Here is a 12683-nt window from a genome sequence, read left to right as displayed (position 1 = left end):
ATAAGACTTATGTTTTTTTGTGAAAAAAAATGGAAATTTGGCGAAATTTTTGAACATTTCGCAATTTTCCAACTTTGAATTTTTATGCCCTTAAATCACAGAGATATGTTACACAAAATACTTAAAGCGAACCTGTCACCCCCAAAATCGATGGTGAGGTAAGCTCACCGTCATCAGGGGCTTATCTACAGCATTCTGTAATGCTGTAGATAAGCCGCCGATGTTACCTGAAAGAGGAGAAAAAGACGTTAGATTATACTCACCCATGGGCGGTCCCGCTCCTATGGGTGTCTCAGGTCCGGTACAGCGCTTCCCATCTTCATTCCATGACGTCCTCTTCTGGTCTTCACACCGCTGCTCCGGCGCAGGCGTACTTTGTCTGCCCTGTTGAGGCAGAGCAAAGTACTGCAGTGCGCAGGCGCCGGTAAGGTCGGAGAGGCACGGCGCCTGCGCACTGCAGTACTTTGCTGCTACTTTGCGGACCTGAGACACCCATTTGACCGCGGACCAGCAGCGGGACCACCCAGGTGAGTATATTATAACCTCTTTTTCTCCTCTTTCAGGTAACATCGGGGGCTTATCTACAGCATTACAGAATGCTGTAGATAAGCCCCTGATGACGGTGAGCTTACCTCACCATCGATTTTGGGGGTGACAGGTTCCCTTTAATAAGTAACATTTCCCACATGTCTACTTTACATCAGCACAATTTTGGAACCAAGATTTTTTTTTTGTTAGGGAGTTATAAGGGTTAAAAGTTGACCAGCAATTTCTCATTTTTAAAACACCATTTTTTTTAGGGACTACATCAAATTTGAAGTTACTTTGAGGGGTCTATATGATAGAAAATACCCAAGTGTGACACCATTCTAAAAACTGCAGCCCTGAAGGTGCTCAAAACCACATTCAAAAAGTTTATTAACCCTTCAGGTGTTTCACAGGAATTTTTGGAATGTTTAAAAAAAAATAAAAAATTAACATTTAACTTTTTTTCACAAAAAATTTACTTCAGCTCCAATTTGTTTTATTTTACCAAGGATAACTGTTATGAGCTGGTGGTTTAGGAGCAAACCAGGATGTAGCAAAGGAGGCCAGTCTAGCTAGATAGATAGAACAGGACAGAATACTGTGCGGTCAGTATTAAAAACTAGAAAAAATCCACCACAGAGTTTACAAAAATCTCCACACCTGACTAAAGGTGCGGAGGGTAAATCTGCTTCCCAGAGCTTCCAGCTTAACTGAATAAATCCATACTGACAAGCTGGACTAGAAAAAACATAGAAAGTGAAGAAAGATTAAGTCCACAACAAGTGGACTGCAAAAGAACAAAGCAAGGACTTATCTTTGCTGAACTGGTCAGAATATCAGGGAAATCCAAGCAGAGATGTGAATCCAACCAGGAACCATTGACAACTGGCACAGGCTGAAGGATAGAACCAGGCTAAATAGCCGAGCCAGAAAGGCAATCAGTGGAAGCAGCTGCTGACTACTAAATCCAAGGAGCAGAAGTACCACTTAAAACCACCGGAGGGAGCCCAAGAGCAGAACTCACAAAAGTGCCACTTACAACCACCGGAGGGAGCCCAAGAGCGGAATTCACAACAGATAACAGGAGAAATTGGACCCCAAAAGTTGTTGCGCAATTTGTCCTGAGTACGATGATACCCTATATGTGGGGGTAAACCACTGTTTGAGTGCACGGCAGAGCTCGGAAGGGAAGGAGCACCATTTGACTTTTCAATGCAAAATTGACTGGAATTGAGATGGGATGCCATGTCGCGTTTGAAGAGCCCCTGATGTGCCTAAACATTGAAACCCCCCACAAGTGACACCATTTTGGAAAGTAGACCCCCTAAGGAACCTATCTAGATGTGTTGTCAGAACTTTGAACCCCCAAGTGTTTCACCACAGTTAATAACGCAGAGCTGTGAAAATAAAAAAAATCACTTTTTTCCACAAAAACTATTTTTTAACCCCCAGTTTTGTACTTTCCCAAGTGTAACAGGAGAAATTGGACCCCAAAAGTTGTTGTCCAATTTGTCCTGAGTACACTGAAACCCCATATGTGGGGGGGGGACCACTGTTTGGGCGCATGGCAGAGCTCGGAAGGGAAGGAGCGCCGTTTTGAATGCAGACTTAGATGGATTGGTCTGCAGGCGTCACGTTGCATTTGCAGAGCCCTTGATGTACCTAAACAGTAGAAACCCCCCATAAGTGACACCACATTGGAAACTAGACCCCCCAAGGAACTTATCTAGATGTGTTGTGAGAACTTTGAACCCCCAAGTATTTCACTAGTTTATAACGCAGAGCCATGAAAATAAAAAATCTTTTTTTTCCCCACAAAAATGATTTTTAGCCCCCCAAATTTTTATTTTCCCAAGGGTAACAAGAGCCCCAACCCTAACCATAACCCTAACCACACCCCTAACCCGAACATGCCCTTAACCCTAATCCCAACCACACCCCTAACCCCAACACATCCCTAACCCCAACATACCCCTAACCCTAATCCCAACCCTAATCCCAACTGTAAATGTAATCCAAACTCTAACCCTAACTTTAGCCCCACCCCTAACCCTAATGGGAAAATAGAAATAAATAATTTTGTTTAATTTTATTATTTTTCCCTAGCTAAGGGGGTGATGAAGGGGGGTGTGATTTACTATTTATAGCAGGTATTTTAGCGAATTTTTATGATTGGCAGCTCTCACACACTAAAAGACGATTTTTATTGCAAAAAATAGTTTTTGCGTCTCCACATTTTGAGAGCTATAATTTTTCCATATTTTGGTCCATAGAGTTTATGTCAGGTCTTGTTTTTTGCGGGACGAGTTGACGTTTTTATTGGTATCATTTTCGGGCATGTGACATTTTTTGATCGCTTTTTATTGCGATTTTTGTGAAGCAGAATGACCAAAAACCAGCTATTCATGAATTTCTTTTGGGTGGGACATTTATACAGTTCCGCGTTTGGTAAAATTTATAAAGCAGTTTTATTCTTTGGGTCAGTACGATTACAGCCATACCTCATTTATATCATTTTTTTTATGTTTTGGTGCTTTTATACGATAAAAACTATTTTATATAAAAAATAATCATTTTTGCATTGCTTTATTCTGAGAACTATAACTTTTTTATTTTTTTGCTGATGATTCTGTATGGTGGCTCGTTTTTTGCGGGACAAGATGACGTTTTCAGCGGTACCATGGATATTTATATGTCTTTTCGATCGCGTGTTATTCCACTTTTTGTTTGGCGGTAAGATATTAAAGTGTTGTTTTTGCCTCTTTTTTTGTGATATGTTCACTGAAGGGGTTAACTAGTGGGAGTTTTACAGGTCGGGTCGTTACGGACGCGGCGATACTAAATATGTGTACTTTTATTTATTTTTATTTAGATAAAGAAATGTATTTATTAGAACATCACACTATAGGGTCAGATCGGCTGATCTGACACTTTGCACAGCACTGTGTCAGATCAGCGATCTGACAGGCAGTGCTCCAGGCTTACCAGTGCCTGCTCTGAGCAGGCGCTTGTAAGCCACCTCCCTGCAGGACCCGTGGCCATTTTGGATCCAGGGCCTGCAGGGAGGAGACGCACGGTACAACGTGAGCACATCGTGTTGTACCGAGGGTCTCAGGGAAGCACGCAGGGAGCACCCTCCCTGCGCGATGCTTCCCTATACCGCCGGAACGCTACGATCATGTTTGACTGCAGTGTTCCAGGAGTTAATATGCCAGGAGAGGTCCGTGACCGCTACTGGCACATAGTGCCGGATGTCAGCTGACACCCGTCCGCGATCAGCTGCGCTCCCCACGTGAGCGCGGCTGATCGCATTAGACGTACTATCCCGTCGGTGGTCATACGGGCCCATAAAACCTTGACGGAATAGTAAGTCTAATGTCATAAAGGGGTTAATCTAGCATCAGATTAACCCCTCCAAAATTCCCTGCTATTTTAGTAGTTTTTTGGCTTGTTTTTTTGTAACTTTTAAATATCAATATTAAAAGTCATCTTTTAGGTCTTTTTTTGTTTTTTGTTTTTCTATAATTATATAAGACTCCATGTCATTTCAATTGGTTTTCTAACCATAATGTATGGGGCATAATCTATGGCGCATCTTATGGGGCATAATCTATGGAGCATCTTATGGGCCATAATCTATGGAGCATCTTATGGGGCATAATCTATGGAGCATCTTATGGGGCATAATGTATGGAGCATCTTATGGGGCATAATGTATGGAGCATCTTATGGGGCATAATGTATGGAGCATCTTATGGGGCATTATCTATGGAGCATCTTATGGGGCATAATCTATGGAGCATCTTATGGGGCATAATCTATGGAGCACCTTATGGGGCATAATCTATGGAGCACCTTATGGGGCATAATCTATGGAGCATCTTATGGGGCATAATCTATGGAGCATCTTATGGGGCATAATCTATGGAGCACCTTATGGGGCATAATCTATGGAGCATCTTATGGGGCATAATCTATGGAGCACCTTATGGGGCATAATCTATGGAACATCTTATGGGGCACAATCTATGGAACATCTTATGGGGCCATAATCTATGGAGCATCTTATGGGGCATAATCTATGGAACATCTTATGGGGCCATACTCAACCTTTATACAGCAATGTATGGCACAAATGTTTCTATGGAGCATCTTATGGGGCCATTATTAAAGGGAACCTGTCACCCCTCAGGCGTTTTTAACTAAAAGAGCCACCTTGTGCAGCAGTAATGCTGCATTCTGACAAGGTGGCTCTTTTAGTTATTGGTGCTGTAACGGCAGAAATAATCCGCTTTGTAATTTGTCCTAAATACCTTTCTTCAGTCCTGGAGGCAGGCCTTTCCCCCCCTGCTGCAGACGCCACACAGCCGTCACTCAAGTCTTCTTGGCACCGGGTGCCACCTCCTCAGTGCTGTTTTGAAATGAGCCGGCGCCTGCGCTCTTTTGTCATGCCTTGGGCAGGCGCAGTGAGCGCTGCCCGTCCTCTGTCCTCATATGCAGTCTAGCTGACTGCGCCTGTGCGGCCGCCCTGCCTGTGAATCCCAGCCCCGCAGTGTGAATAAATCAGAAGACACTGCGGGGCTGGGATTCACAGGCAGGGCGGCCACACAGGCGCAGTCAGCTAGACTGCATATGAGGACGGGCAGCGCTCACTGCGCCTGCCCAAGGCAGGAGAAAAGAGAGCAGGCACCGGCTCATTTCAAAACAGCGAGGAGCGGGAAAGGCGGCGGAAGGTGAGTATATAATGATTTTTTATTTTTTTTATAATTTTTAACATTAGATCTTTTTACTATTGATGCTGCATAGGCAGCATCAATAGTAAAAACTTGGTGACACAGGGTTAATAGCGGCGGTAACGGAGTGAGTTACCCGCGGCATAACGCGGTCAATTACCGCTGGCATTAACCCTGTGTGAGCGGTGACTGCGGGAAGTATGGAGCGGGCGCTGGGCACTGACTGCAGGAGAGTAGGGAGGGACTACCCGGACTGTGGCCGTCACTGATTGGTCGCGGCAGCCATGACAGGCAGCTGGCAAGACCAATCAGCGACTTGAATTCCATGACAGACAGAGGCCGCGACCAATGAATATCTGTGACAGACAGAAAGACAGACAGGACAGATGGAAGTGACCCTTAGACAATTATATAGTAGATATGGTCCATTACTTGCACTATTGCACTTTACTGCCTTGGGATATAGCCACTATTTATATGCTGCCATATAACTAATTTAATCTTGAGTGGGCTTTTACTTGAACTAAATGGTAGCCATCAGACAATCTGATAGACACAAGCCTCTTTGATAAATGATATGATATGTTACAATGCTATTCTGACATCATACCTTTATTAAAATAGTATTTACTATGTGTTTCTATACATACCTTTAAACATTCTTGTTACTTATCCATGGTCCTAATGGATCTTGCCTGTCATTAGCATTTTATATTCATGTATGTGTTTCACTGTTGTTGCAATATTTCCTAATATATTTTGTACAATAAAGTTGTTAGTTTTTTCCTATATACTTTGGACTGTTTGTCTTTTTCCCTTTCCCCTCTCTGGACTGTATGCAGAAGATCTACCTCACTAGCATGGATTGAACTATTGGAAAACAACAACTTCGGGCATGCACCAGTAAGTGACTTTTTCTTTATTTTTACCAGCCACATTGCACGAAGGCAGATCTTGCAGCACTAGTCTCAATTTGCTTTCTAGCACGGCACCTTAATTTATTTTCATTTTTTGTTTTAAAAGAAATTGAAATGTCAGGATACGGGGAAACTCTGCGGGTATTGTACAGAAATTCACACTTGGCCTCACTGCACATTTACTGTTGTCGATCATAAAAGTGAAGTTCGGCCAGAAAGACTGGACCTGGTTTTGTAGGGACCATATGAGCAAATTCAGCAGCACAAAAGGGAGAGAAGGTAGATTCATCCAATAAGATATCAGGGTTCTAGGAAACCAACAGCATCACTACCCTCCGCTTTCTGTTACAGGCCCATCATAATATTTTTCTTCAAGCGATTTTTTAACTTGTCAGTACATTCTACTTTTGAGGTTATTTGTCTTTGCAGTTTACAGATATGGGCAGGTTACAGTCAGCATCTCCTAATTTTAGGGGGTAGGTGGATCTTCCAGGCTATATGTTCTACAGAAATAGGCTTTTAATGCCCAAAGTCATTTGAACAGTTTTGGATTGAGGAGAATGTTGTGGTCTAGAGACAAAATGGTGATCACACGATTGTGACATGGCTGGACTACACCACCGATAAAGCAGCCACAGCCGGTGACTGAGAACAATCTGTGACTTCTCTACATTTAGTGGTTACTACTCACCTGGGTAGTCATATGTAGGACTCTCCTGTTTACACTGCTCATCACCCCTCACATATGTCTCTGTAGTATTAATATGGGTCAGATCTTCACCCTGAAACAAATACTGTACAAGTCACCGACAGATGGAGAAGTCACATCTATGATCAGCTCTAATCCTGCCATCTCCACCGTTCTCATTACACAAGTATAACACATATAATAGGCAGGGAGGATGGACAGGGGGTCTCCACGTGGGTAGTATCCAGCTGGAATCCAAGCGAGTTTGCTAAAATGTGTCTGGTGGGTGCCAAACCTGCTGGTGCATTCAGCAAACGTTTCCAGCACATCGACCAGTTACAATGAAAAAAGTTTATTTGGACATGATTAAAAATAAAACAATAAAAACAACCTGACGTGTTTCTGGCGCAAAGAGGCGCCCTTAGTCAGGTTGGTTTTATTATTTTTTGTTCTATCGTTTATATTGAATTTTCTCACATACCAAACAAACATTTTACAAGAAACATAAGAATCCCGGCCATGTAGGGCCCTAACAAAGCCATTGTTTATTTTCAATCATGTCCAAATAAACTTTTTCATTTTAGCTGGTCAGTGTGCTGGAAACATATCCTTTCCTTTTCCAAAACATATAATACTGGTGGATAAAACAATACTGAGCACAAGACCTTCACAGCCGTGTACACATCATAAGGGAGATCTCATGACACCTTCTCTCCATTTACCTGATGATCCTGAGGAACATTGGGATCTTCTTGTTTACAGTCCTGTGGAAGAAGAGGATGGGGACATCTCTCTGGTGTTGTCCTCTTACTGGATTGATCTGGAGGAAACACATACAGGGACTGAATTCATTCTTTACATACAAATAATTATAGACTGTTTGTATTTAGTCCTGTCTATTACCTGGTAATGTGAGGGGCTGGGGAACCTCCATCATGATGTCCTCGTACAGAACTTTGTGTCCTTCTAAATACTTCCACTCCTCCATGGAGAAATAGACGGTCACATCCTGACACCTTATAGGAACCTGACACATACAATGATACTGTCATTCCCCTGATTCCTTCATAGCGTTATTGTATAATGTCCCAGCATTCCCAGCAGTGTCACCTCTCCAGTCAGCAGTTCAATGATCTTGTAGGTGAGTTCTAGGATCTTCTGGTCATTGATGTCCTCATGTATCAGGGGGTTAGGTGGAGGCCCTGTGATTGGGCTAAGGCGTCTTCCCCATCCCTCAGACACAGGGATCTGACAGTGCTCACTAGAGGTCTTCTTCACTACTGTGTAACCCTGGTTATGGAGAGACACATTAATAAATCTCACTATAAACATTTCCAGAGTCCTCACCTCTCCAGTTCTGTCCATCTGTTATTCCCATAGATAAGAATGCTGTAATGTGACTTCATCAGAATCTCTCACCTCTCCAGTAAGACTTAAGAGGATCTCTAGGGTGAGGTGTAATATCCTCTCCACCATCTTGTCCCTGTCCATATCCATACTTGATGGGTAAATCAGGAAAATTTTCTTATATGGAAGATCTTCACTGACAGGATCTGATATTGTAGAGTCCTGAATGAGAAGAAGATGTAACATCATAACTCCGACCTTCTTAGAAAACACCAGTGATTGTCTTACCGCTGTCTCTAACATCATGTCCTCCCTCTATCTGAAACTGAACCTGTCAAAAACTGAACTCCTCGTGTTCTCTCCCTCTACTAACCTACCTTTGCCTGACATTGCCATCTCCGTGTGTGGTTCCACCATTACTCCAAAGCAACATGCCCGCTGCCTTGGGGTTATCCTTGATTCCGAGCTTTCATTCACCCCCCACATCCGATCACTGGCTCGCTCTTCTTATTTGCATCTCAAAAACATTTCTAGAATTCGCCCTTTTCTTACTTTCGACTCTGCATAAACTCTTACTGTTTCTCTTATTCATTCCCGTCTGGACTATTGTAACTCTCTACTAATCGGCCTCCCTCTTACCAAACTCTCCCCGCTCCAATCTGTCCTGAATGCTGCTGCCAGGATCATATTCCTCACCAACCGTTACACCGATGCCTCTACCTTGTGCCAGTCATTACACTGGCTACCCATCCACTCCAGAATCCTGTACAAAACTACTACCCTCATCCACAAAGCACTCCATGGCTCAGCACCACCCTACATCTCCTCTCTGGTCTCAGTCTACCACCCTACCCGTGCCCTCCGCTCCGCTAATGACCTCAGGTTAGCATCCTCAATAATCAGAACCTCCCACTCCCGTCTCCAAGACTTTACACGTGCTGCGCCGATTCTTTGGAATGCACTACCTAGGTTAATAGGATTAATCCCCAATCCCCACAGTTTTAAGCGTGCCCTAAAAACGCATTTGTTCAGACTGGCCTACCGCCTCAACGCATTAACCTAACTATCCCTGTGTGGCCTATTAAAAATAGAAAAAAAAAACAAACACATAATCAGGTTCCTCGCATCATGTTCTCATACACTTTATGCAGGTAATAGCACTCTGTGTCTGTACTGCTACATACTTAGGCAGTTAACTGGTTCATGCAGCTTTACATGAACACCCGAGCCTTACACTATGGCTGGTCCAAATAACTAAAGCAATTGTTACCATCCACCTCTCGTGTCTCCCCTTTTCCTCATAGCTTGTAAGCTTGCGAGCAGGGCCCTCATTCCTCCTGGTATCTATTTTGAACTGTGATTTCTGTTATGCTGTAATGTCTATTGTCTGTACAAGTCCCCTCTATAAGTTTTAAAGCGCTGCGGAATATGTTGGCGCTATATAAATAAAAATTATTATTATATTATTATATCAGAAAAATCTTATGTAATAATACAATTACTGGAGATAATAAGGGGAAACATCTCATAAGATAGAACATGTAGGTGTTGTATTTTGTAATCTTGTGTGGACTGGAACATAAGTTGAATTTCTGACTAAGACATTTCCTCCATGCTCCCAATCAGTGGCTGATCCAGCTTCTCTCCAAATAAAAGGGAACTCTGGTAAGGAAGGGATGTCAGAGACTTTTTTGATGCAGAATCCGCTTTCCACTCTCTGAACCATAAGGCCCTTCTGATCGTGATGGCATTTACCGCTGACAGAGCAAATGGATGATCCATCCGGCAGGGATAGAAGGGTTTTGGATGCCAGGCGAGACACTGGCGCATCTACTACAGGAGATTCAGCCCAATCTTTCCTTAGATCAACTGAAAAAGGATACTTCGCCTCAAGAGGTCTTTGTCCTGTGAAGCGTTTATCCAGTCACTCCCTGTGCTGATAACTATAGCCCGAAACTCCGGGTGAATGGCCAATGGTCTGTGAGGGCGATTATTTCTCTTGAAGGACACAGCGTGATCTGGCACGGAGTCAGAGTCTTCATCAACCTTCAGAGTCTGGTAGACAGCCTCAATCAGTGAATCCCCCATTTTCTGAAAATCTGGTGAATCCGGATCCAAGGAGACGTCGTGTTCGCTACAAACCTCTGGAGAGGGAGAGCGAGAAACGAAGCTCATGGACGCTAAAGCACGTGACTGCTCAGGTGACGTACTACGGATCTGTTTTCTAGACGCCTGTACGTTTCTAGAGTGCTTGCTGCTAGCCAATGGCTGCCTTGTAGGGGAGGATCCATCTACGTCAGTCATGTGAATGCCACGATCCACAGAAGGAACAAGGAAGGATTCAATCGCTTTGGCCAGAGAAGCCATGGATTGCAACATTGACGAAACCCACTCATGGGGACTAAGTACACTGGGCTCGGTGGCAGCAGGGGGCTCCTGAGTGTATTTGGGGTCACAGGCTTTGCAGAGCATCGAACTCTCAGCTTTAGGAAATGCAGACTGGCAGGAGTTACATGAAGTGAAAAAGACTGTAATAGTCTTATCAGTTTTCTTTGGTGCCTTAGGCAGGGACATGATGTACCCCTCTATGTGCCCCTGTAAAAGGATTCCTACAGAGTATGGGATACAGCAGAGGTGCGGGAGTGATAGTGCATCACTCCCTTACCCAGATCCTGTGTCCCATCTCTTCTTTGCAGTGTGGCACTCCTGATGTGGTTAGCGCTGTCTTCAGCGCTGATGCCTCCAGATCCTTGTGCCAGGAAGCCGCTTCCGGATGCCAGCGTGTGTCTGGAGGAGGCAGGGGAAGGCGAAAGATAGCCACCGAGTCTCCGGGTGCGGCCTGCACAAGGCCAAAGCTGGGGGCTAAATTTTTTAGGCTTTTTACGCAGTTTGGAGCCTCCTGATGGCTGGGGCGTAAACCTGCAGTCCTGTGTCACAAAATATTATTAATGAGGAAAGGCGCTCTACATACAAAACACCCCCCCACATGCAGCCCAAAGCAAGTGACATTACACATTATCCTGTACTGCAACATGTAACATCACCTCCTTCCCCACACACAAAACATCACCCCCTTCCCCACATCAGCCTCCAGAAAGCAGCTACACCCCCACCTTCCTCACGCAGACTCCCAGCACGTAGCCACATGCAAGTGACAGGTCCCCTTCTTTCCCATGCAGCCCCCCAGCATGCAGACCAACAGGACCCCCTCCTTCCCAACACAGACCCCCAGCATGCAGCCCCATGCAAGTGACAGGAAGCCATCGTTCCCCATGCAGACCTGCAGGATGCAGCCACACACAAGTAACAGGACCCCCTCCTTCCCCACGCAGACCATCAGCATGCAGCCCCATGCAAGTGACAGGAACCCATCGTTCCCCATGCAGGCCTGCAGGACGCAGCCCCACTCAAGTAACAGCACTCCCTTCTCCCCATGCAGACTCACAGTCCCACGAAAGTAACAGGACTCCCTCCTTCCACACATAGACCTTCAGCCCCATGCAAGTAACAGGACCCTCTCCTTCCTCACGCAGACCCCCAGCCACTCGCATATACCAGGACCCTTCCTTCTCCATGCAGAACTCAGCCACACACAAGAAACAGCAGTCCCTACTTCTCAACACACACCCCAAGCAAGTAACAGGCCCCCTCCTTCTCCACGCAGACCCCCAGCCACACACAAGTAACAGGACCCTTTCTTCGCCACGCAGACCCCCAGCCACACACAAGTAACAGGACCCTTTCTTCGCCACGCAGACCCCCAGCCACACATAAGTAACAGGACCCTTTCTTCGCCACCCAGACCCCAATCCAACAAATACAAAGTCTCCCTATTCCCTGTGCGACCCTCAAACATGCAGCCCCCCTTGCAGGAATATCCACTTCTCTGTGCCCCCAAATCACCTCAGTGTAATCTCTGCAGCCTCAGCACAATGCGGCTTCCTGGTATCAGGTTTGTAATGGAGGAAGAGGCTCCGCCCCTCCTGTGACATCATCTCCTCACATGGTCACATGGGCCTAATGTTAAAGTCCTTTACCAGTTTAGAGTTAGCCTTTTCCTCATCTAGTGGGGGCTCTGCGAGTGGAGACAGGGCCGGACTGGGACTAAAATTCAGCCCTGGCAGGGCCGGCTCCAGGTTTTTGAGGGCCCCGGGCGAAAGAGTCTCACTGGGCCCCCCCTTTAACACATACCACAATTCATGAATCACAGATACAGCAGAGAAATATAGGTATAGTCCAATGCCAGAATTCACTTCTTACATGAGTGATAGCTATTGTAAATTCTACAATACCATACAGCAGAGGGGCTTTATATAAGTCAACCCCTTATATGCCAATTTTGGTGGAAAACTTTTTAGGCTATGTGCACATGTTGCAGAAATTTCCACGGCAATTCCGTAACTCCTGCTGCGGGTATATCGCATGCGGAATTGGCATGCGTTTTCCCGATAAACACTAGCGTTTTCCAAG

At 45.0% G+C, this 12683-nt stretch overlaps 1 protein-coding gene across 2 annotated transcripts in view; it reads right to left on the bottom strand.

Annotated features, from left to right (window-relative positions):
* Positions 1-12683, bottom strand: part of LOC143767517 (uncharacterized) — a 96137-nt gene that overhangs the window by 18074 nt on the left and 65380 nt on the right. The window contains exons 1-6 of one of the 2 annotated variants that reach the window (XM_077255916.1): positions 12117-12295; positions 8286-8435; positions 7977-8156; positions 7770-7893; positions 7589-7686; positions 6870-6960 (exon numbers count right to left, since the gene is read on the bottom strand). In XM_077255916.1, coding sequence (XP_077112031.1) covers positions 6870-6960; positions 7589-7686; positions 7770-7893; positions 7977-8156; positions 8286-8363 — 571 coding nt within the window. In that variant the 5' untranslated portion in view covers positions 8364-8435; positions 12117-12295. Of the gene's footprint in view, positions 1-6869; positions 6961-7588; positions 7687-7769; positions 7894-7976; positions 8157-8285; positions 8436-12116; positions 12296-12683 lie in introns of those variants that run through there. The other variant, XM_077255917.1, reaches the window with a different exon arrangement.

Source organism: Ranitomeya variabilis, chromosome 4, assembly GCF_051348905.1.
Source record: "Ranitomeya variabilis isolate aRanVar5 chromosome 4, aRanVar5.hap1, whole genome shotgun sequence".
NCBI classification, from domain to species: Eukaryota; Metazoa; Chordata; class Amphibia; order Anura; family Dendrobatidae; genus Ranitomeya; species Ranitomeya variabilis.
Note: the sequence above shows the minus strand (reverse complement) of the source record. Positions and strands in the feature narration are given on the sequence as shown.